Here is a 25,395-nt window from a genome sequence, read left to right on the forward strand (position 1 = left end):
ACGGATGTAAATGACAACACGGGCTAGTACTAAATGTTTTACACCTTCAAGTTTTCATAGATACAAGACTAAAGAAAACACTTTTTACGGTCTCTTCCAGTTGTTTGGATTCCTGGTGTTGCAGCTGCAGGATTACAGCGTATTAATTACGACACTGGACAGTGGGAGGTATGTCCTGGTAACATATGGTATATGAAGATATCATTTTAAATAGACTTATTATTAAATATACCGTTTACATAGTAGAAGAACTAACATAGTCAAATTCATCTGGGATACGTCTTAATAACACCCATCAAGTTCTTGCTAAGGTCTTCTTGCATACATATCAAGGGAAGTAAGGTGTACTTATCATGTTGTTATTTGTTTATTCACACAGAGTAAAACACAAGGTCCTCTAGAAAATTATATATATAATTGGCTTGTAAGTATACATAACTTAGTAAAATATATTTCAATCCAGTGCAAACAGGCATGTGAACAGTTGAAGTCAACAACACTTGGTTCCGTTCAACGACTCATATTTTTCAGGAGTGGCGCAATTACGTTTTACTTCTGGGGAGGGGGAGGAGGAGGTGGTTGCGCCACGGCTTTTCAGAGGATATATTAGACAGAACAGAAATGGCCTGGATGTATCAGGATGATGTTAAGAAGTAGAATCAATTGCCTATTTTTTCGTATTTATTAATGAAACGGCTTAAAATGTGTGTAGAATTTATTTAATAGTATATCAGTATATTATAATTAGGCCAAGTCTTCTAAAGAAACCACGAATGTAGTGTTAGAATTACCTTATGCCAAGTCGATCAGTGTATTACACTGAATATTCATCTATATAGACAGGCAATGGTGTTTTGCAGCTGTATCATGAGTAGAAGGAACGAATAAAGGGTTCTGTTATTTGGGGAAAAGTTATATTGCCTTTACATTTCCACTTCCGGTCACTGCATGTCTGGTATATTAGCTGGTATGCTTGCCTACAAATTATGCTAACTGTAGACTAAGTTAGAAATAAACAGAGGAATGGATATTTAAGAAACAGGACAATGTTTGCATTTTTAAGACAATGAGCGATTAATTCCCATGATATTAATCGTATCACTATGGTGCAATTAAGCAGTAATTAGTTTATCATATTATGTTAAATTCGTATCTTTAACTTAGTGACAACATTAACCTGTCGGTTGTTTCACATCTTGTCTTTCAGTTAAAGAAGTTTGAGGTATGTCTTTTTGTTTGCCATACTGTAATAACTCTCCACATTACCATGGTTTCCTATCTTATAGACATCTTCTCTACAATCAAAGCCAAGCTGGTGGTTTGAGATTTATTATGAATGATTTATTACCTCTTGCAGAATTAATTATGAACAAACCCAAAGTATAGAGAACCCTTATAAACACATTACGTTTTAAGTTCTGTATTACACTTTTATGTGATTGTCGTTGGCAAACAGATACTCTCAAATTATCTTCTTCACAAGAAACAAACTGTAATAAAGTAAATAAATACACAGAAAAAGGTCACTTCCAATTTAGTAGAAAATATTTCATTTCACGTTTTCTTTCCGTGTTAGTTTTGCATGTTCTGTTTATGTGCGTGATAATATTGAACTTCATGTCTTACACTTGTATTACAGAAAGAGAAGGCAAATGAAGAAGTGGTAAGTAAACTGGTAAATTTAGTATCCCATTATAAGTGGTAATTATGCCTGTACTATTCGTCAGATTAATTTATCAAATTATTCTACGAGCAGGCAAGGATTCTATAGATATTGTGGTAAACTTGGTAAAATATTAAAGAAAACATTGTACTTACGAGTAAAATGTATGTGTTTATACAATTATGTGACCCATATTATTTGGGTAGGACAAAATATGGGTTTTTAGTGTATCAATGAATACACGCTTTCCGTTCTCCCGCATTTTATTTCCCTAAAATATCATTAGTTTAGGACAACTATTTACCTTGATGACCCCAGAGACGGCAGGGCCTGGTGAGGTTGTCTGGTCGTGGGCTTAATTCTCCACCCCACTTTTTGGTCTGTAGTAAAACCTGTATTTGACAAACCAAAACATAGAGCGCAAATAATATTCATAAACAAAAAACAACTCGATGTTTTGAGATTAAATGACGTCAGTTTGAGGAAATGGTTGGAAGTTTGAGGTATAGTAGTCGAAGGTTAGAGAATATAGAAATATAGAAAAAAAAAAAAAATTGAAATTGTTAAATAACATCATTTCTTATTCTATGGGACGAAATCAAGCAAAGAGGTAAAAAAAGGTCGAAACGATCGACATTTTATGATAAGAAACATAAATTTAGGTATTACAACTTAGAGACGAAAGTGGAATTTATATAAACAAAAGCGAGGTTAAGCGGGTGAACAGTCAAAATTTCGAGATGAAATGTTGAAGTTTACCATCTGCAGTGGCCCAACGAAGCATAAAAAGTAGAGATACCCAAAGTGACCACCGGTTGTTATTCTCCCTTCCCATTCCACTCCCCATCCTTATGATAGCTCCCTACGTACCTCACTGCCCGTTGCTGTTGAATTTGCCTTAGACGTCACAGAGGACAAAGTTCGAAAAATCTTAGTCAAATTCCCCCATTTTAAGATGGGATCCACCGTTCTTGGACTGCCGTGTAAGAGGAAGTAAATATGTTATGCATTTTAATTGGTAATTGGCTATGTGTCACATGTTCCCATGAACATCACCTGTACTAATTGCAAAACAAATTAATGTGTTACCACAAGGGACTTCAACAATGGACATTAAGAAAATATGAACGTACACTCCCGTGTAGGGAGGAGGAGCCGACTGGGGGACCAAGAGTAAACATGATTGGGGATGCCCTCACCAACATGTCATGTCCTCCCCGCACCTTGGTTCCGCTACTACGAACATGACTTAACTGTGTTCACAACAAGATAGTGTGGTTACCATGGTGAATTTCTTGTGATAACATGGTAGCACATATTTTAAGAAGTTATGCATGGGCGGGATTACGGGGGGGGGCAAGAGGGGGCATTTGCCCCCCCCCCCACTTTTTCCCAAACCTTAATTTACTTTTTTGTCGTTTTCGTAGACAAATGTGCACAACCCTAATCGAAATTATTCCCTATCAAATAGGCCTATTTGTTTCGAATCTTAGTCGAATTTGTGTTTAACATCGTAACATGTAGCATGAATAACTGGAGCTGGAGCTAGCACATGGTTCGCAGCACAGGTTCCTGCACGAATCCTGGAGCTAACACACTAGCGATTCAATTCTGCATGTGATGAATCCGCGGCATGTGCTACAGTGCTAGCTTCAGGAATTGATTTTCAACGTTGCTGCTCTACTGAATGCGTTGAATAACTAAATCCAGAGAAACGATTTACAAAAGCCAGAATTGCATATTGGGTATATCAATAATTAAGTTCAATACACTGACACATGACACACAACCCACCCCACCCCACCCCCAGTGGTCTAGCCCTTCATGAACAGTAAGTAACATTCAAGTATTTATTATGAATTTCTATGTTGCCTGATAATATGGCAATAGTTCAAACATAATGCTGGTACTGCCAGGTAATAATTTCATCTTCAAATCTCAGCCAGTACTATGAAATGACCCGTAAATATATTGCTCCATGATACACCTAGTCACATTGTAAAAACCAAACAGTCACCCCGCCTCGACTTCAGTGGCGACGGAACCCATAGACTTGAGGGGCTTATCCCCCATAAAAAAGTGTGGGGGGAAAGGTATGTTCAGCCCCTAATATTTGCCAAGTTCTCCAAGAAGTGGGGACCGCGGGGAGAATTTCGAAGTGGGTGCTGAACATATTCTTGATCGGTCCAATGCACAATATACTAATAATTTTAGGGGGAAAGAACTGTCGAGATGTGATTTATTGTTACCAGAGGTGTCATATTTGCTGATCTAGGATTTCCTTTTTGCTTAAATTTCGACACGCCGCGCCAACTGATGGTGGTGCACCGTCTAAATAGTGACGTATAAGCCTCAGTTGTGCATCACCAAATAAGTTCTTCTATCTGTCCTCCCTAACTTTACACACGTTCATTAATTGTTTAGATGCAATTTAAAGCCTATATGGGTGTTAATTTTACCGATCTAAGGGTTCCTTTCATCAAAAATTTCGACGATCCTTGCCAACTGATGATGGCGCTTCGCTTAGATAGTGACGTATAACAAAAGTTGTACATCACCATCTGACCATATGTTCTACTATCAATCCTCTTCAAATTTTTAAACGATAATTAACTATCTAGATACAATTGCAGACATGAGATCCATATTTCAAGGATGGGTACATGCAGCTTAGAGCACTCGGGAAGTGCCATTTCCGGCCATCTGGAGGGTTTGTAAAGCCCAAAAATTTCTTGTACGCTCCGCGCCAACCGATGGTGGCGCTCCGCTTAGATAGTCTTGCTGGCAGGTTTGCCCCCCCCCCCCCACCCCAACTGAATAATATAATAACTGGAATCAGATCACTATTCACAGTTTCAATGTGTTTAACCTTGTGTTTGTTACATAAAACATGCTAACTGTCTTTTCTTCTTGTTGATCAGATTTTACATGTTAATGTTGTATGTGATCATATTCTTACCCATTTGTTGCTTTCAGACCGACCAAACGGAAGGGTAAGTCTTAATACTGCGATTCCTTATCTGAACTGATAAACCGTGTTCTACATTCAGAGGTAACAAAATAATATATTGTGTGTTGTAAAAACTACTACAGTTCTAATATCATCATTTGTTTACAATCAATTAGCAACAGTAGTAATGCCGTCATTTGTGTAATTATGTCGTCATTTGGGTACACTCATTAAGATATATACAGTACAAGGTTGTCTTTTGTGTACACTCACTTAGCTAAAGTACTAATGTCATCATTTGTGCACAATCAATAAGCTACATTACTAATGTCACCATATGTGCACAGTCAATACGCTACTGTACTAATATCTTTCTTTATGTACAATCAATAAGCTACATTACTAATGTCACCATATGTGCACAGTCAATACACTACTGTACTAATATCTTTCTTTATGTACAATCAATAAGCTATACCCTTGTCATACAAGCCCTAAGCCACAGTACTAAAGTCGTCATATGTACACAGACAATAAGCTACAGTACTAATGTCTTACTTTTTGTACAAGCCCTAGGGTACAGTACTAGTGTAGTCATTTGTGTACAATAATAAACTGCACTACATATGTCGTCCTTCACGCACACTCACTAAGCTAATGTACAATGTGTAGAGTTATTACTAATCACTAATCACTTACAATGATTTAATGAGTATGGAAACATGCACCTATTCTGCTTGATTTATTAACATATATTTGTATATTTCAATTAATTAGAGCAAAGCTTTTGGAAGACTCGGATCATAATCAATCGCTTTCCGATGTGAACGTTTCAAATTCGAAAGGCAGGTGGACGACGTCCGTATGATGCAACTGAATCATCCCTCGTTTTAACATATAGGACTAAAAAAGATAAGGAAGAATGCAGCTTCGCTCGTAAACACACAGGGAATCTTCGATAAATTTAATACCCCATATTGAGTACAAAGAGGATATCGTTTTGAGAACGTTAAAGGTCATTTGAGGTCACTGGAGCTCAACATGTGTAATCATAATAAACACAATGTCTGAAGAATGGAATCTCCAACAGATATCCTAATTTGCATGTGGATGTATCACATTGAGTAGAAGGTGCCTATTATTTTATGAAGAGGTAAAATGTTATTTTGGGTCACCAAAGGTCAAAGTTTGAAATAAAACTTTTTTTTTTTTGGCATTTAACCTTGCATTTTTTTTATTGCTCATGAAAATCATACAATAAACAATAAAGGATGAATTCAACAAGTGACACAAAAATAATAAACGAACTGTCACGATTGAAATAAAACTTGGTTTGAGGACCTATGTGAATCTGCGTGAAGGTAACGGAGTGCGTGTGACACCTCATTCGAAACACGGTGACTCAAAAACGTTCGTGGTGGATTAACCCCATACCTGTTATGTGGACCTGTCATATCAAGTTTACAAAACCGATTTTTTTTCTGATTTTCTTTGTGTGAAGGTCAACGGTTATATTAGGTTACGCGGAAACTCAAATAGTCAATGGTTGTTGAACGTCACACTTGGTTTGTAGATCCAACTTGATGAGTACAAGTTCAATGGTCATTTGGGGTCAACAGAGGTCAAAGTCTGTAAACTTTGTAAAAACGATAACTCAAATATAAATCTTTGTTGAACTTCACACTTTTCAGCGTTTGACACCATACATATTTTACTTCACCGTCTTACTGAATCGTTTGCAGTCACAGGTACCGCACAGTCATGGCTTGTGTCCTATTTGAAACAACGTACCCATTCAGTTGTGATAAATGGCAAGTCTTCAGCTAGTAAGGACTTACTAACAGGCTTTCTACAGGGTTCGGAATTGGGTCCATACATGTATCCATTGTATACATCTCCACCCTTCGCAATTGCAGAGAAACACGGAATTAACCTACACATGTATGCTGACGACACGCAGTTATATGTTTCATGTGATCCAAATGATCATGCTGATACTGTGCTACGTCGACTGGATAGTGCGATCTCAGAAATACGAGAATTGATGACAGACAACCACCTGAAGTTGAATTATGCTAAACCGAATTTATAATTATCTGTAAAAGAAGTACAAAGAAGTTGCTGTCACACGTCACAGTTATTACTTTAGGAACTACAAAGGTTGCTGCAAGTGTATCAGCCCGTAACATACGAGCCGTTTAGACCCAGAATTAGGCATGATCCCCCATACTAACAGTGTTGTTAGGACGTGCGACTCGCATCTCCGCCAGATATCACATATCCGCCCACTTCTGACTCGTGATGCCACTGCTACATTGGTCAACGCTATTATCACGTCCCGTCTGGATTATGGAAATAGCCTGCTCTTTGGACTCCCCAACTCTACAATTCACAAGCTGGAACTTTTTCAAAATAATACTGCTCGTATAGTTTGTAAGAAAAGGAAAAGAGACCATGTCACACCACTACTGGAATCACTGCATTGGATACCAATAGATTTTCGAGTGAAGTTTAAAATTTTAGACTCGCTTTCTCTGTGTATAGTTGACTGTGTTTTAATTTGTAATATGCATACTACGTTTGGAACTATTACTTAATTCTTAGCCTTTCTTTTTAAGAATGTTTTTACTACGTTTAGTGTTCTATTTTTTATGGTTTAGTATTGGTTGTTTATTACTATATTGTTGCTTAAGGCTTTTACATGTTGTGCCTTATTGTGCTATAGATATCTATAATATTAATTTTTTTTGAACTATTTGTTTTTAGAATTGACATTTGTAAAGCGCTTTGAGCAGTATTGCTGGTTATGCGCTATAAATATTACTCATATTATATGATTACACTTGGTATGTAGATCCAACTTGATGATTACCCGTTCAATGGTCGAAACCTTTGTCAACACGATAACTTATAAAATACATCTCTGTTGAACTGCACTCTTGGTATGTAGATCCAACTTGTTAGCCTAATAGAAATAACCCTATTGAGACATAAATATTTAGCTGTCAAATTAAAGATTTGTACTTAATAGGCAGGTTTGCATTGTGCAAGAACCTTGCTGAGCATTCGAAATAAATAATGGCAAACATGTACGATACGGTGTGCAATGCTGTAAATTGCATAACGTTGTCAAACGAAACATGGCAGGAAATCGCTAATCCGACCAGCTTCTGATTTGATTCTTCACCGGAAGCAAAGGAATCTTTGCGATTATGATGGCATGTGAGAGAGAAAGAGCTTGATTAAATATCATACTCGGTACGCCTATGATGCTGATTCCCTATAGAGAGTACAGGTTGTACAAGAACTGGAACAAGAAGTGGGGACGTCGGATATGTTATGTAGATCACTGGTAAGGGTCAAATGTCTTTCAGGTTAACAGAGGTCAAAGTTTGAAATCCTTGTAAAGACAATATCACAATAGTCTAAAGATGGATGGATGGATTTCTCTATTCTTTTGTATGATTGTATATATTATGTATTTGTATTTTCGTATCGTAGAGAAGATGGTAAACAACGATGGTTGAATATGCTAAAAACAAGCTTACATTTTCTTTTCTTTTTTCATATATTTTTGTTCTATCACAACATAAGTTAACATATAACATAGAAGGAGATTAGAAACAAAAATTGTGAAAGGAAGCGTACTAAAAAACTTATATGGCTTGTCGGGTAGTGACTCTCCCTGAAAAAAATACAGAACTTTACATTTAGAAAGAAAACAACAAAATCAGAACAACCCCTTCCTCTCCCTTCACTCACCTTCCTCCAGAATCCCATCTCTACGGTTTACAGAAGACTTAAACATTTAAAGGAACATCTACAACCTACTCATAAGAATAACTTTAGTACATTTAATCAGGACGATTAAGGCTGGTACAAGGGTATTGGAACAGATGTGAAGTTTGTCTTAATTTTCTAGCAGCCAATACTTATTTCAAGAGTGCCAGAACAGGAATTTGTTACCAAAGGGTTTCGTGAGATAGTAGTAACAGTTTTATTTATCGTGCCGCTCCAAGATATATATATATATATATTTCTTGTTTTTGATTGCGACAGCTTTTCTCAATTAAACCCACCTGTTTTATTCCGAAATTCATCAGCAAACACATATTGAGACTTTAAGTTCAAACATTGTAAAAACTTAGAAACAGCATGTCTACCATTAGTAAGCTATACTTCTTTTAAAGCCAATGATTATTTATTTTATTCTTATTTTTTATTTGGCGGGGGGGGGGTTGAATATTGTTGTCAAGGTTATCTATTTCTCCTTACATTGCAACAATTTTTTTTTTGGGGGGGGGGGGCAATTATGTATATATTTGGATGATTTCAAGAAATATTTGAAGGTAGCGGAGGTGCGAATATGCATATTTCGCAAGTGTAGAATACACATACTGTTCAGTGTTACTCGGAGATACCTAACGTTATGTGGTATAGTGATCAGGTAGACTAGGCCGACATGACACACCCGCCAAAGTCAACTACAGTATAGTATAACGAGCATACGAGGACAACGTTGGTATAGGTAACCATCGTATTGACCTGTGGTGTTCATGAACAGTGTAAATTCAGATTAGTTATACATAGCAACAGGATTATCGCCACCACCAGGACTACAGTTCACCGTTACGTATCAGGAAACTGGAAAAAATGTAATCAAAGATTCTTGCTACATCTACAGAAAACTCTACGAAATCCCAAACGTCTTTATTCCTACATGTTATTGGTGAGAAAGGTCTTACACTAAACAATACCTTCACATTCGAAACTGCCGGTACGGAAACACTAAGTGATGTGGTCTTTACGTCTAGAAAAAAGTCTAACAAGCTGAGCGCTACCTGTCACTGGATAGCTGACAAGTTGGCCTTTCATGGTACCATCAATTTTCCGTATCATGACCATGCAGATTGTTTGCTACGAGAGCCATGACGTTTTCTTCACTTGTAAACAAACCACTTTGCTCAGTCGTAAACAATTTTTGTACGCTGCTCCTGTGAGGGCTACAATGGTCAAAAATTGCCTAAATTTTCTTAATGTTTGAACCACATGTGCTTCCATTCATCCTCTTAACATCCACGCCACAAAAAAAAAACAGATCCTTATTGATAACATAGCAAAAGAACTGTTCTTCTGCTTCTTATTGGCACTTTTCCTAAAGGAGAACAGCAGGGCGGGTATTATATATACGTACTTCTTTTGTCATTTCTGCGTTCCATACGAATTATCTGTGCAACGCGTATCGTTGTGTGGATTTTTTTCGGATTTGACGTCATTAACCTTTTTTGTTTTGGCATTCTGATAGAATAATGCTAACGCTTCGTTGAAGTTTGTCATGGCGCTTCTAACTAGGCCCAGAACACAAAAAGACAAAGCCTAGTTTACAATAGAATGTTTATTTACTTTATATGACTCAGCATGCGTCAAGGTGTACAGTAGCTACGCTTGTATTATCATGAATTCCATAACAATAAGTCATAGCCTATTCACATTGCTTGGACAATGAAGAGGCTAATTATATATATAGCTGCGGTAACGAGGCAGTGCTCATAATACCAAGTAGAATTTGTTATGTTAAAGCAGCCAAGCCTTGAAAAGAGTGAATGACGTTTGCGTTGTACGGCATAAAGCCATATCATTTGTACGTCTTCATACATACATTGTGCATTCGACTCTAATATTAAATTTGACTTTATCCGTTTTTTTTCTCGAAAGAGTCGGTGTAATTTTTACAACAGAGACATGTTATGGCTACCAGAGTGGTAAGAATTATACTCCTGCATTAAGAAACAACTTTGAACGTTTTTTCGCCTCTAATGACTCAAGCACGTGGGGCGACAATCGATGTTACTATGTAGTAACGTAAGGCCTAGCCAATAATGCAGCAATACCATTGACATTTTAGGTATAAGCCTAAAAATCTTACAGCATAGCTTTTTAGTAGTACAGTACTAATACTGTATGCATTTTGTATTCATATAGACTAACATTAGGGCTAATGTAATTTAAAACTTGGCCAGTGTGATATGGGTATTACATTAGGTGCTTACGTGTCAATAAGATTACTTTGTCATTTGCCCAGTTCTTAGTGCAGTGGTGTATACCAGGAAGAAAATTTCCATATGTTTGAGATATTTTCAAGACATGAATTTCATTCCTTATGGCAATTTGCATGCTTCATGGTTTATTTGATATTCTATCATAGTTGTGGAATGTTAATAGGCTACCTGTTATGCTGTTCAGGAGGGAGCCTAAATAAAACATTTCTAATGCTTTGTAATGTTGTATTTAACAGACCTTGATATGTTTTTTCTACTCGCTTTACTTCTATTTCAAAGTTTTTGATCATTTTATTTTGTGTTTTATTATTATTTTTACTATGTTCTATTTACGTTTATATGTTTGTAATTTCTGTTTTCTTCTATTGTAAATTTTGTAAGAGGGCCTCATTAGGGCCTCATAGCATTTTTTTGTATCTCTACATGAGTTTACCCTTGAATGGTGAAACTAAAATCTGAATGTGAATACTAAATGTTCACCTCTTCAATTAGATGATGATTGAACAAGAGAATTTGCAAACATGACTGACCAAAAGAAAATATATAACATGATATAGGCTTTCTACCTTGTAAAATGATTATAGATTCAAGTCATGTTAGAAATGACTTCACTATGATGAAGGAATGTTATGTATGTTGGTACTGTACCTGAACAACTTATTAGCGAATTTGGACAACTTCGAAAACGCTCGATGATGGCACCTTTAATCCTCCTCTGTCCCTGCGTCTTAGAATCAGTGAATACCTTGGAACATTCACAGCAGAATATGGATGGTCTTTAGCACTCTCAGAGATGGATTTAAACATTGATTTTGCACAGTCCATGCATTCCATATCTTGTGTAATTCTTCGAGAGACATAACCAGCAATATAGTAGGGGCAGTTTTTTTACATATCAGTTGGATAGTTTATGAACTGAAGACTCAGTAATGTCCTGTTATCTGGTAGTCTTGGTAAAGTGGTGCCATTTCTCACCGGTGGTGCTCGTCTCCGGCTAGTCTTCAGTTGCAAATGGATTCTTGGAGGCTATCAAATATGAAGCTGTTTTCCAGAAGAACTTGTTGAAATCAATGTTTTTATAAAAACACTTCTCAATGACCAAAAAAATTGTCGTGCTGTTGGATATTGTTCCATCCACCACGTTGCCTAACTTTATTGAAAAAAAAAATCTAAATAATCTTGTGAGAACTTGTGCGTTTAAATATAATGAAGCTGGTTTGTCAACCTAGTTAGCAAAGTCTTGCTGAAACTCTTTGTTGACATAATAGTTATGATGAATCCAACTCCTGTTGTTTTCATTCTTTTGGAATGAAGAAAGCATCCACTAGCAGCTTTGAGGCTTTCAAGAATTTTACAGCAGCTACTGAACCAGCCAGTCCATTCTGCTTTGGAATGTTTCCGCAAGGGGCGTTTACAAATTTTTCTGATGGTGCCTTGGAGTTGAGTTTATCAAATAGTATATCAATGATTCGAATGAATTCAATAGTCCCTTGACTACAATCATATGATGGGATCTTCATATCTTCTCGCAGAAAGTCAATGGCATCCGCGACAGAGGAACTCGGTGTCTGTACAGCTAAGCTTACATTCATTTTGAGTTTTCTCCATTAAAGGTACTTTGCTGTGTGTATTTCTCATCAATTTAAGCATGTGACATGCATCAAACATTATGTACACATTTTCATTTGGGAGGGTAGGATGAGGAAAGATTGACTGCCAATAAGGGAATGAAAGTCTAGCTCCAAGAATCTTTGCTGTGGATTGATTGGTGTAGCAGCCTTCAAATGTGAGACAATGGACGCTCCTTCTATGTTCAGTTAGAATTCCAATACATTGGTTAATCAACTGGGCTTGAGCTTGAATTTATTTGTAAGGGACAAGCTACAGTGTCAATTTCTTATTGAAATATAAATTATTCGCAAAGTGTGGTCTTCCAGATGAACAATAAATTAGCAGCTTAGTGTGAACTGCATTGAGTAAGAAAGATCTTTAACAAAGAAGACCGACTTCCTTGCGACCTTTAGTTGTTTGTGAAACCAACTAAAGTTATAAAAAGTATCCATATATATATATAGGCCTAATGTTTTCTGGTTGGACAATATTACTTTATATGTCTTCCTTTCCACAATTTGCAGACAAACCACAGGAACCGTACCCAACCATTGATGCCACTGGATGTGACCAGAAATCATTATGCTTTTTAGATTTAAACGCTGCTTCCAGTTTAAGTTGTAATGTTTTACGAGTAGGTGAAGTATTAGATGATTTGTCATGGAAGTTAAGAACTAACACTGGGGATGGACAGATCTCTTCTCAGTCGAAAAATGTAACAACCAGTGTCAATGAATTACAGTCTTACCATTCTGTTGTAGATATTTCGTTACAAACCTCTCTCTCATTACGTTTATATGTCTGCGTAGCGAGAAGCAATGTGTCTGAGGTAGGTAACAATGAATCAACGATACTGGTTGAAAGCGGGAAACTGGAAGCATCTAGCGAACAGCTGCTTGTAACTCCTAATGAAAGAGTTATTATGAACTGCGGGGAAGATGTGTCCTTCTTTGTATGGAAAAAAGTTGGTCAAACGGAAGAAATTATTGCATTTGGAACTAAAGGTATGAGTGAAGTTATGATGCCTGATGGATTCACATTGCAAGATAGCTCTCTTATCATAAACACGGTTGGAAATCCTACCTTGGGCACGTACACGTGTGTTTATAGCACTGACGGTGTTGCAACGAAATTTACATCAACTGATGTAACTTTTCAGGATGTAATTTTTCAGGGTAAGAAGTTAGTTAAATGCAAGAACTTCCCAATAAATATCTTTATGTGCAGGTGACATTATATGTCACAGTGGTGTTACAGTAAGTAAACGTAAAATGATCGAATGCTGTTGTTGTTTTTATTTGGAATTGAAAAAAGAAGTGTTGCTAATATAGTGACGTATTTTAAAAACTATCAGCTACGTATGTAATTTTACTTTGTATGCGGTGTTAAGTTCTTGATACCTATTTGACATACCAGGCGCGTATCCAGGATTTTCAAACCCGGGGGGCGCGAATTACTATCTAAGCGGAGCGCCACCATCGGTTGGCGCGCAGCGTACAAGAAAATTTCTTGTTTTGAAACCCCCCCAGATCACCGGAAACGGCACTTCTCGGGCTTGAAATAACCAACCAGATGTACACTTTTTGCCTGAGAACCAGGTATTTCCTAATAGTTTTTTTTTCCATCCATAACCTTTTTGAAGTTTGTCAACCCGGCACACATCATGTTCGACCTGATGGCATCTCCTGTGGGTCTTTGCTTTTGTAGGTGATTCTACGTCGCTGCCCAGAATACCCGTCAGCCCCACTTTTCAAGGTTTTAAGCCCCATATTTGTTCAGAATTTGAAAATTCACATTTCTCGTGAATAAACTCACTTGAAAACATACCCATAATGTTGTACAAAATATCATCTATGGACAACCAATATAGAAAAACTTCCTTGAACCCCTAACAGACCGGTGAAAATTGCACGAGTAGAGTGAAGTGTGATGCAGGTCAGAAATGTGATGTTGGTCAGAAATTTTCTTAAATTCTAAATTTTTCTAAAATTCAGACACAGTTAATTTATTGGTGTAGAAACATTAAAACCTCTTATAACGGCTATTATAAAACTTGGTTGAAGGAAATGAAAAAATAGCAGATATTTCCGAAAGCGAACACTACACACATAGGCGTAGGAGGCGCGGCGGCAGTGGCGGAGCTAGGGGTATTGGTCAGGAGTGGCGAGAATGGTCTGTAGGAGCGCTTTCGACACTATCTAAGCGGAGCGCCACCACTGGTTGGCGCGTAGCGTACAGAAATTTTTTGAATAAAGATACTCCCTAGATCGCCGGAAATGACCCTTTCCGGGCCTGGCTAATTTGCAGATAAACGAAGAATAAGGTGTCATCGCCAAATTACACCAAGAAAATGTGACAAATGTCAATAAGTAGATGAGAGCGCAATAAAAAAGTTAATAATCTAGAATAAGTAAAAAGTGGTAAAGAGCTGAAAAAGGCGCCAGCAGTCCATTTGAGTCCGTCAGGGGGGCATCCACCCCCCGACCGTATGGACGCTCCGCCACTGCGCGGCGGGGGTGCAGCCCCTAATTCGCCATTACTAATGTAAAAGAGAGTTTTGACATAATTGGACCTCCATGCTTTTCATACATCTACATGAGACATGTCGTTGTTTACATTAGCATCCCGCGAAATACTGCGCAATTTGAACGTACGGTACATGATGGCATGCGATTCAATAATCGATACTTGCTTATATGATATTGACATGAACACGTTGAACGCGCGCTTCGCGCGCGAAAATTTTTGGTTATATTTTCAGGCAAGTCGGACAGTTTTGAGGCTTTTCATCCTGGAACGCCATTTTCATGTTCACTGATATGATGTAATATCTGCTGTTTGCGTTACAAATTCGAACAGGCGCGTAGCGAGGAATTTGCCAATTGGGAGGGGCGAAGCCTGTAGGCAAATTATCTAAGCGTAGCGCCACCATAGGTTGGCGCGAAGCGTACAAGAAAATTGTGGCCGAAAATGCCTCCCAAATCGCTGGAAATGGCACTACCCAGGACCATTTGTTAGCGCGAAGCGTACAAGCAAATTTTGGCCGAAAATGTCTCCCAGATCGCTGGAAATGACACTTCCCAGGCCTTGTAAGTTGCCTCTAAGCACTTTCTATTTTGAAATTACTTAGCGATATCATTTAAAAAAAAATGCTGAATGGGGGGGGGGCGGGCGGTGCCCCCATCCCAAAATGCGTCATGTTCCCCGACGACACGGTCGAGTTCGAGACCAGCCACAGTTGGTTTCATAGCACAATTCTACACACGCGTTATGATAGACCATATATAGTACATATATAGATCATTAGTGAGAGAGGAAAATGGAAACGTCAAAAAATGGAGTTGTCGGTGTAAGGGGTAGGGTGAGTCACACTTTTACGAAATCATTGATCCGTCACTGGCTACCCTTCAGCGCTGTAATGATGTCACTGTTCCTCTTTCTCTCTCCGGTGTCTTCGCGTTTTCTTTTACTCCCTCCTTTTCTCCTTTTTCTCTCTTTCTTCTTTTTCTTTTCCCTTCCTTCCTCTCCTTCTCCTCTTTTTTCCCCTCGTTTTTCCTTTTTTCTTCTCTTTTTTTTCTCTCCTCTTTTTCTTACCCGGGGGGCGCGCGCCCCCAACGCCCCCCCCCCCCTGGATACGCACCTGCATACCGTTGTATATCATTCACATGCATGTTTGGGCTACTATGAACCTATTTATTATAGCTGTGTTGATTTGTTATCTGGAGATGATGTCAACTTGTATCTGGAATTGTTGATGTCCATGTTTTGACTATTTCTTGGTATTTCAGAGGAGGAACGACGAACTGGTTGGGATGTTGTTGTTGTTGTTGCTGTTGTTGTGTTATTTGTGATGACGAGTTGCATCGTCGTACTTCTGATCGTGGCCTACCACAACCTCAGCAGCAGCCGCCGCAGCAGCATCCGCAGCCGCATCCGCCGCAGCAGCCGCCGCATCCGCCGACTTATAGGTAAATAATTGATTAATCACAAATGTCAATCTTACTCCGAAGTATCTAATATACTTCTGTTTAATTGATTCTGTACAGGTTTCTTTTTTTATCAGACTGTTGTCGACGCTGACTTAGATAACTCTAGAGGGTGAAATCATTTTCTCCTATTATGAGTCTCTGCCAAAGGATTTATACTTAAAATACTTCGAAGCCATTGCAATCTGTGATCCCTGGAGATCTGGTTCAGCCTTTCCTTGCCCCACCAATGGCTGTGTTCCCATTGTTGATATAACATTGTGTTAACTCCAATTGTAGCATGAGGGGTGGATGGGGTCTTCCAGAGCAATAATTGGGAATCTCTTACATATGACATCCCCCGTACACTTTTGATTAAGCCTCTCCGAGATGCTCTTTATGACCTCTCAACCCTTCCTGGTATAGAATTCTTGAAATGCTCTCCTGTGATTCCTGCTCTACTATGTGCGTGTAATCCTAGCTACAAACCTTAGCACCTACTTTCTAGTGCACGTCGTGTTTCAATTAATTGTATTTGGAACGCAATACATTATTTCATTGTTTCACTACAAATAAGAGCAGTTTGCGGTGTAGCCTTGGTGACAATAACCACAATCAGACTAAAACCACATAAATGTAATGATGTAAGCCCAACGGACCCATAATACGATTAGAGGTCTTGGTGAAAGCAAACTGTTACAAGAACTACAGATTTCTCATCAAAATGTGAATACTCTAACCTATTTATGCTGATTAAAATGTTTGTCACTCTCCATATTAATAACAATATATGGCAATATATCAGTTATAGCAATACACTCATGTAAATATTCTTGTTACAATCAGGTCACTTCCCTTTCCGCAAGTAGTCTGGGGAGAAAGTAAGGATATGCTGAGAAACTGAATCATTAGATGAATGTAACTTGATGATAATATCCAGCAAAAAAGTCAGCATAACTTATTCGTTCAAACACACCGTTCAAATTCAGACTTTTGTCAACGATGTACGTAAATGGATTAAATGGATTAAATAGATTAAAGTGTTATTTGAACGTTAACATACATGGTCATCCTGACATAAAATAGGTAATTAAAGATCAGATCCGTTGCCTTTTAAAGGTATGTTAAGTCCCACTGACTGAGAACAAGTCACACTTTGGCTGTATTCGTATGATCAGCACTATGACAATGAGATGATCACTTAGTATATTTATGCTTCATAAGCTTCACATAAAGAGTGATGCAGGTCATTTCTTTAGATCAGAATTCAAGTTGTCCATGCAGTTCCCATGAAAACGTGTGACTCATATTTCACAGATCTCAGGCGTCAAGTTATGTATATAACTATACATTATCTTACCTAACGTATTCAGAAGGTCTTTAATTATTAATACTTTTATTTCGCTGTTAGAACTACAGCTTACAATACTCAGATGAGAAATACAGTTTATATCTTATCCGCAACAGAGAATCATTCTAACGATCGACAGAGTACAACAGTAGCAACACAACAGCAACAACATCAACTACTCAAACCTACGAAAAAGGTGACAGAAGAAGAACTAAAAGGTATCGAAGCTATCTATATTGACTTGATTACTGCATGGATTATTTACATCTTTCAATCACTGTGCATTTAATTTTGACGTAAGAAGCGATACGTTCTCAGTTTGGATTAGTAAGTTTCCTGCACTGCACTTGCATATAAATTTAAGTTAAAGTGACCCAGAATGAAATAGAATACGACTGTAAGACTATTACTCATGAATCGGCCTTGTTCTTTCATTTTAAAGCCTTGTGTAAAAAAGTTATAATTTCGAAAGACCAAACTCGAGATGTTCACGATGGGACAGTGAAGAGGTTGAAGGAAGCATCTGAAAGACAGGTGAAAAACTTTTTACAAGAATTTCTAATATTACTGTTAGGAACATGATTTAAACAAAACAGAGGCCCCTATAAATTTTTATTAAGTTACCTTCACAGATAGTGGTACAGCCATTCAGAGGTTAGGGGAAAATGACCTGTCAGTGGCACATTGATATACCATATGACATTGTGTTGCTGTACTATTCATTTTGCTCTGAGTTTTGTTCCTTTCTACCCCTCAGGTATGTTCTTTTTACTTTATTGTACTTATTACTCTTATCTTTAATAGTTAAAGGATCTAACTGATGTATTCTTATTAGTATTCATGGTAACATTCAATAGGAATGTCAAGATATTGAAGTGCACCTTTTTATCAATGCTAGTAGTTTTATATGTTCTTAATATAGCCTTAAGCTGTATGTTACCTGTATGGTACATTGTTATTTGATATGGTGAAGCCACTGCAGCTACGCCCAGGAACGAGGTGGTTCCATGGTGTCAAATTACTTAGCAGGTATAACCTGTGCTGCATAGGCTAATTAGGTGGATTGTTCTATTGGAAGAGGGGTTGATTAAAGTAGCTACACAGTAAGCTGCATAGGGTAGACCCCCTACAGAGGTCTGGGTGCACAGGATTGGTGGAACTGTTTAGGTTACCATGGCAATCCTATACCAGGTAGAGATATTGTTCTTATTAGCTGTATACTGCCTGTGCAGTGGTAGTGTGTGGGTACAACTATATTGGAACCTTTGTTTTAATAATAAGTCGTGAGCTAGCTCCCTAGTTCATGCAGGGAAATGTTGCTAGTCTAGGGGTGCACAGAGGATTAAGATGTAGAATAAATATTAGCACTTCTGTGTGCAGCTGTGTGGGTCATGTCAGTTAGTTTGGTGGATATGTTTGTTGGTCTATGCGTGAGTGTGTGTTATCTGTAGATTGATTAGGTTTATCTGTTATCAATAAATTCATGATGTTCACTGAGGTTGATATGATATAACAGAGAGCTGTAAAGGACAATTATGTTCTAGATTAAAGGGTTGTAAATACACATTGATATACCATATGACATTGTGTTGCTGTACTATTCATTTTGCTCTGAGTTTTGTTCCTTTCTACCCCTCAGGTGGCCTATATATTGGCTCATACCTAGGTCACCCGAATCCCCGGGGTAACAATTTGGAGGCACCACCCGGATAAAAACTCATGGCATACTGAGGAGCAGGATTAAGGTTGCTCACCCAGAAAGATGGCGACGGTTGACGAGCTTCTTTGCGAGATCCAGACTAAGCTGCATCTTTGCACGGTAGACCAGCTGGAGAGTGTGGGTCTGGGAATCGCCCTTCCCGAGACTGACCGCATCAAGGCAAAGACGAAGGGTCGAACCGGTCTTCTGGGATTAATCAACCGTTACCTGAGCAGTGAGGAGCTGGAGGAGTCCGATGACCAGGGCCTTGGAAAGTTGAAGGAGTTGAGAGAAGTCTTGCTAGGGGAGATACCAGAGAAAGTTGATGACAAGTCAAGCCAAAAGGTGGGTACACCTGAGCCCCCATCGGACCCGACAAGTACCAAAGTGTTACAACACCACAGAGAGTACATCCGCCGCGACTTTAAGATCTCCGGGCAGATTGCTGGAAGTCAGCAGAAGGATGGGCTGGGTTTCACCAGTCTTATCCACCAGATAGAAGCTGGACTCCGGAAGGGATACCCAGAGGAAGAAGTGGTTGAGGCAGTTATTAGAGCTACCAACCCAGGCCTGAATCTCCGTGGATATCTGGAAAGCAAGACGGATATAACCTTACCGAAGCTTCGTCGGATCCTGCGGTCACATTACCAAGAAAAGGGAGCCACAGAGCTGTACCACGAGCTAAGCAGCCTCACACAAGCACCCAAAGAGACGCCGCAGGAATTCCTTGTTAGGGCCCTTAGTATTTGGCAGCGGGTTTTATTCGCCTCGAAAGAGAGTGAGACCAACCAGCGATACGAGGAGCCGTTAGTGCAGGCCATGTTTCTACATGCAGTCTCGACTGGCCTGACAAGTGAGTCGATTCGGGCCGACCTGAAGCCTTCCCTAGAGAATACATGCATCTCTGATGAGCTCCTCTTGGAGAAACTTAACAAGAGCGCCAGTAGTGAGACGGAGCGGTTGAAGAAGCAGACGAAAACAAGATCTTACCAGGCAGCTCATGCTATTGAGGCAACCTCAAAAAAGGTAACAAAAAGGGAAACACCGCCTACCCCCCTTGAGGAATCCCTAAATGGTTTAAGGGTGGATATTGAGGGCCTGAAAGAGCTGAAAATACAGGTGGCCCAAATCCAGGAATCCTTAAGCAGAGACAGGCCAGTTAGTTATAAAGGGGAAAGGGGCTGCCCTAAGTGTAGATCAGAAAATGTGGGTGATCGGTGTAACCACTGCTTCCGATGTGGAAGTGGTGAGCACTATGCAAGAGGGTGTCGACAAAGGCCACCGGGAAACGAGAGAGGGTCACTTCTAAGGGACGAGGGGGGACCCCAACAGTAGAAAAGTCATTTGGCGATAGACAAAAGAGTCCCAAGCAACCTCCCACTGCACCACCCCACCTGTCCCTTAAAAAGTTTAAGAAACTCATAGGATTGGTTGGTAAGAGGTGTATTGTGAGGGCCTCCCTCAATGGGTTACCGATGGATGTGTTGTGGGACACGGGTTCCCAGGTGTCAATAATCCAAAAGGATTGGATTCAGGAGAATATGCCAGGGGTCATAGTCAGACCCGTGGAAGAACTCCTGGATGGTCTTCACCTGGACCTTACCGCCACAAACGGGATAGAGGTACCATATGATGGGTGGGTTGCAGTAAGTCTTAAAGTGGGCACAATAGGTGAAATAGAGGTACCCATGTTGGTCTACTCAGGGGATATGGATAACCCACTTGTGGGCTACAACGTTATCGCCCACATACTGAATGGTACAGGGGGTTCAGGGTTTAGTGCAAATGATCTTCACTCTGCATTCCCTGGGAAAGGGAAAAGTACCCTAACAGCAATGGTTAAGGTTGTAAAAGAGAATGATAGTGTTCTCCTGGCCAGTGTCAGATCGCCCCCTCGTAATCAGGTATTAAGAAGTGGCCAGACTCATTTCATTGAATGTAGAGTTTATGTGGGAGAGGTCAAGGGACCTATTGACTGGCTATTTGAGCCCAATCAAATATCCTTGCCAGAAGGGTTGAATGTACAAGCAACCACTGTGCGGATGGCAAGGGGGTCAGTAGTCCATGTTAATGTACCAGTGCTTAATAACACTAACCATGATCTTCTTCTTTCAAAGCGGACTCCCCTCGGGACATTGGAACAAGTGACTTCAGTACTTCCCTTACCTCAAGTACTCTGCAAGACTAGTGTAGACCAAACTGCAACAGCAAATTCTACATATGTAAATTGTGATATAGAGACTGACAGAACTAAACCACCTGACGAAAGACAGGACCGTGACTGGTGCCCTCCAGTTGACCTATCTGACCTGACTCCTGACCAGAGACAACTTGCAACTAAAATGTTGATAGAAGAATCATCAGCATTCTCCAGGGATGATATGGATACTGGTGACTGCCCAGATTTGCAGATGAAAATCCAGCTGAAGGACGAAACACCTGTTCAGAAGGGATACATCAGCATTCCCCGACCACTGTACAAGGAAGTCAAAGAATACTTAGAGGATCTCATCAGACGTGGTTGGGTGAGTAAGTCTAAATCTAATTATTCCTCCCCGGTAGTGTGTGTGCGAAAGCGTGATGGCTCACTTCGTCTGTGCGTTGATTTTAGAGCACTCAACGAGAAAACAGTGGATGATCGACAACCAATCCCCAAAATCCAAGATCTGCTAGATGGCCTTAAAGGAAACACATGGTTCAGTACCCTAGATCAGGGTAAAGCGTACCATCAAGGGTATATGTCTCCAGAAAGTCAGCATCTCACCTCGTTTATTACTCCCTGGGGATTACATGAGTGGCAAAGAATCCCCTTTGGGCTGAAAAATGCCCCAGCAGAGTTTCAACGGTACATGGAAGGATGCTTGCACGATCTTAACAACGAGATATGTGTGGTCTACCTTGATGATATCCTTGTTTACGGTTCTACATTTAGCAACCATGTGGAACGCCTTCGGAGAGTTTTACAAAGATTACAAAAGCACGGCATTAAGCTGAAACCCAAGAAGTGTGAGTTGTTCAAGAGAAAGGTAAGGTACCTAGGGAGGTTGGTAACTGGCGAAGGGTACGGAATGGACCCTGCTGACAAAGAACCAGTCCTGTTATTGAAGAACAAGACACCAACAACCGTTGGAGAACTTCGAAAGATTTTGGGCTTCATTGGATATTACAGGAACTATATCCAGAACTTCTCCATCATAGCGAAGCCGCTGTACGGGTTGCTAGGAACTCAACAGAAAAAGTTCAAGACAAAGGGTAAACAGGAGTCGAGATCTGGTAAGGGGAATACTCGTGATTCTAAAGAAAAGATAGTGTGGACCCCCGAACACCATGCGATTTTGTGTGACCTTGTTGATCGCCTGACAGTTCACCCTGTTATGGCCTATCCAGATTTTTCTCAACCAGATGTTCTCCACACTGAAGCTTCTGGTGACGGTCTTGGTGCTGTCTTGTACCAACATTTGGAGGGAAAATTGAGAGTCATAGCATTTGCTTCACGCACGTTAACGCCCCCAGAACAGAATTATCACTCCAGTAAGTTGGAATTCCTTGCTCTCAAATGGGCGGTGACAGAACGCTTCCGTGACTACCTTCAGTATGCAAATCATTTTGTGGTATTCACTGACAACAATCCCCTGACATACGTAATGACTACTGCCCGTCTGAATGCCACAGGCCAGAGGTGGGTATCAGAGTTGGCTAGTTTTCGATTTGAAATTAGATACCGCCCTGGTAAGGAAAACGTAGATGCAGATGTGTTATCAAGGATGCCGATACCTGACAAGTTGGAAAACTATATCAACGAATTCACAGAGAAGATCCCGAGTACTGCAATAACAGCCACAGCTGAATACGTCCAAGGCACATGTTGCGGAGAAGTGGCATGCATCGATGTGACAACAGTGAACAGCAACAGTTGCGACATACTAGGAACATCACCCACATCTACAATCTCGCCTATCGACCCACTGGAGCTTAAAGAAGCCCAATAGAATGACTTGGTTCTTGGTAGAGTTATGCAAATGAAGAAAACCGGAAGGAGACCATCTCCACAGGAGCGGAAAAATGAGACTAAGAACGTACAGGTTCTGCTAAACCAGTGGAACAAACTAGAGTTTGATGATAAGGGACTACTTTGTAGATGCACCGTCAACAGAAAACAGCTACTCCTCCCGACCAAGTATAAGGACACGGTATTGAAGGGGCTCCACAACGACATGGGTCATATTGGTGTAGAAAGAACCCTTGACCTAATACGACAACGATTCTATTGGGCATACATGGCAAAAGAGGTGGAAATGTACATCACCAAGCAGTGTCATTGTGTAGTTCAGAAGAAACCTACTCGAAATATTAGAGCACCTTTAATACCAATACACACGACAGAACCTTTCGAGATGGTATCAATAGACTACTTACACCTGGAAAAGTGTAAGGGTGGGTACGAATATATCCTCGTGGTAGTTGACCATTTCACTAGGTTCGCACAAGCTTACCCTACCAAGAACAATCGGCACATGCTGCAGCAGAACGGTTGTTTAATGATTTCTTCCTGAGATTTGGCTTTCCGAAGAGACTTCACCATGACCAAGGGAGGGAGTTTGAAAACCAACTCTTCACAAAACTCCAGGAATACTGTGGTATTGAGCATTGCAGAACAACCCCATATCATCCCCAGGGGAATGGTCAGGTTGAGAGAATGAACCGGACTATACTCAACATGTTGCGAACGCTGTCAAACCAGCAGAAACTGAACTGGAAGGAACATTTGCCGAGGTGCATGCATGCTTACAACTGTTCAAAGAATGATGCTACTGGATTCTCGCCATTTTTCCTCATGTTCGGGCGTTCACCACGACTCCCTGTTGATATTTTGTTTAATTTGGAAAGTGAGAACGAGGACATTGATCACAGAACATTTGCGGATAAATGGCGTTGTCAAATGCAGGAAGCGTATAGTATTGCCAATAGGCACACCGACAAGGCTTCAGCTGCTGCGAAGGAAAGGTATGACAGAAAGACTCACTACACCCAATTAAGCCCTGGTGACCGTGTTCTTGTGAAGAACCTTGTCCGACAAGCAGGCCCTGATAAGCTTCGATCTTACTGGGAAGACACCGTCTATAGGGTTGTGAAACAGATCAATCCTGACATACCCGTGTTTGAAGTGATTACAGATAATTCTAAGAAGCAGAAACGTGTTCTGCATCGCAACTTGTTATTAGCATGCGATGCACTGCCTCTAGATGAGACACAGATGATCCATGGGAAGCCCCCACGCCAGCGAAAGAAAACACGAACTGCAACCCAGGCAGGTGGTGATGTAGATGGGTCAGATGTGAGCGATGACGAGTGGCACACGTATATCACCCGACAGCGTTCAACTGCTCGGACCTCAGCCCCAGCAGAGCAATATGTTAGTGATGGTGCTCCTGACCAGCTACAGAATGTACCGACTCAGACACCAGCGGCTGTGGATGTTTCGCAGAGTCCAGTAAATCAGACACCCCAAACTCCAGAGCAGCCGACACGTCCAGTTGAACCACCCGTGGAAATACCAGAGGAACAGGTACCACAGGAGCGAGTACCAGAGGAACAAGGACGCCCGTCACGAAATAGAAGGCCACCAGATTTCCTGAATTACGGACAACCTGGAGCCCCAACTTGGGTTCAGTCTACCCAGTGTCCATATTCGTCCTATTTACCCCCACCTAACCTTGGACAACCTTACCCTCAGACACAAACTAGACCTTGGTTCCAGCCATGTCCTCCCATGTACGACTACCGACTACAAACGCCAGTGTTTTACCCACAGTTCCAACAACATACTCCTGACTGGACTTTGTACAGACCGACGAATGTTGAAAGAAGTGGATAATGGGTAGTAATAGTTAGTTGTTGTGACTAGACTATATAATAGGTCATGACAGATTATCATATTTTGTTTTTTGGTATCATCTTGATGATGGTTAGTAGCTAGAGATAAGACATGAGTCTCAATTTATGCAAGTAGTGGTCAGTTGCATGTATAGTAAGTAACTAGTGAGTAGGACCATAAGACCTAAAGGGGTTACCGTCGTGTGCTTTTAGATCAAGTGAT

At 40.1% G+C, this 25,395-nt stretch overlaps 1 protein-coding gene across 7 annotated transcripts in view; it reads left to right on the forward strand.

Moving 5' to 3' along the window:
- LOC139983228 (uncharacterized) overlaps nucleotides 1–25,395 on the forward strand; it is a 55,342-nt gene that overhangs the window by 9,741 nt on the left and 20,206 nt on the right. For 4 of the 7 annotated variants that reach the window (XR_011798560.1, XR_011798561.1, XM_071996639.1 and 1 more), the window contains exons 4-7: nucleotides 12,808–13,458; nucleotides 16,072–16,251; nucleotides 17,716–17,817; nucleotides 18,042–18,133. Coding sequence is in view for 5 of the 7 variants with exons in the window: in XM_071996639.1 (XP_071852740.1) it covers nucleotides 12,808–13,458; nucleotides 16,072–16,251; nucleotides 17,716–17,817; nucleotides 18,042–18,133 (1,025 nt within the window). In the remaining 2 variants the exon portion in view is untranslated. Of the gene's footprint in view, nucleotides 1–100; nucleotides 169–379; nucleotides 425–1,207; nucleotides 1,223–1,639; nucleotides 1,664–4,639; nucleotides 4,657–5,390; nucleotides 8,526–12,807; nucleotides 13,459–16,071; nucleotides 16,252–17,715; nucleotides 17,818–18,041; nucleotides 18,134–25,395 lie in introns of those variants that run through there. The other 3 variants (XM_071996642.1, XM_071996641.1, XM_071996643.1) reach the window with 3 other exon arrangements.

Source organism: Apostichopus japonicus, chromosome 16, assembly GCF_037975245.1.
Source record: "Apostichopus japonicus isolate 1M-3 chromosome 16, ASM3797524v1, whole genome shotgun sequence".
In the NCBI taxonomy this organism is placed as follows: domain Eukaryota; kingdom Metazoa; phylum Echinodermata; class Holothuroidea; order Aspidochirotida; family Stichopodidae; genus Apostichopus; species Apostichopus japonicus.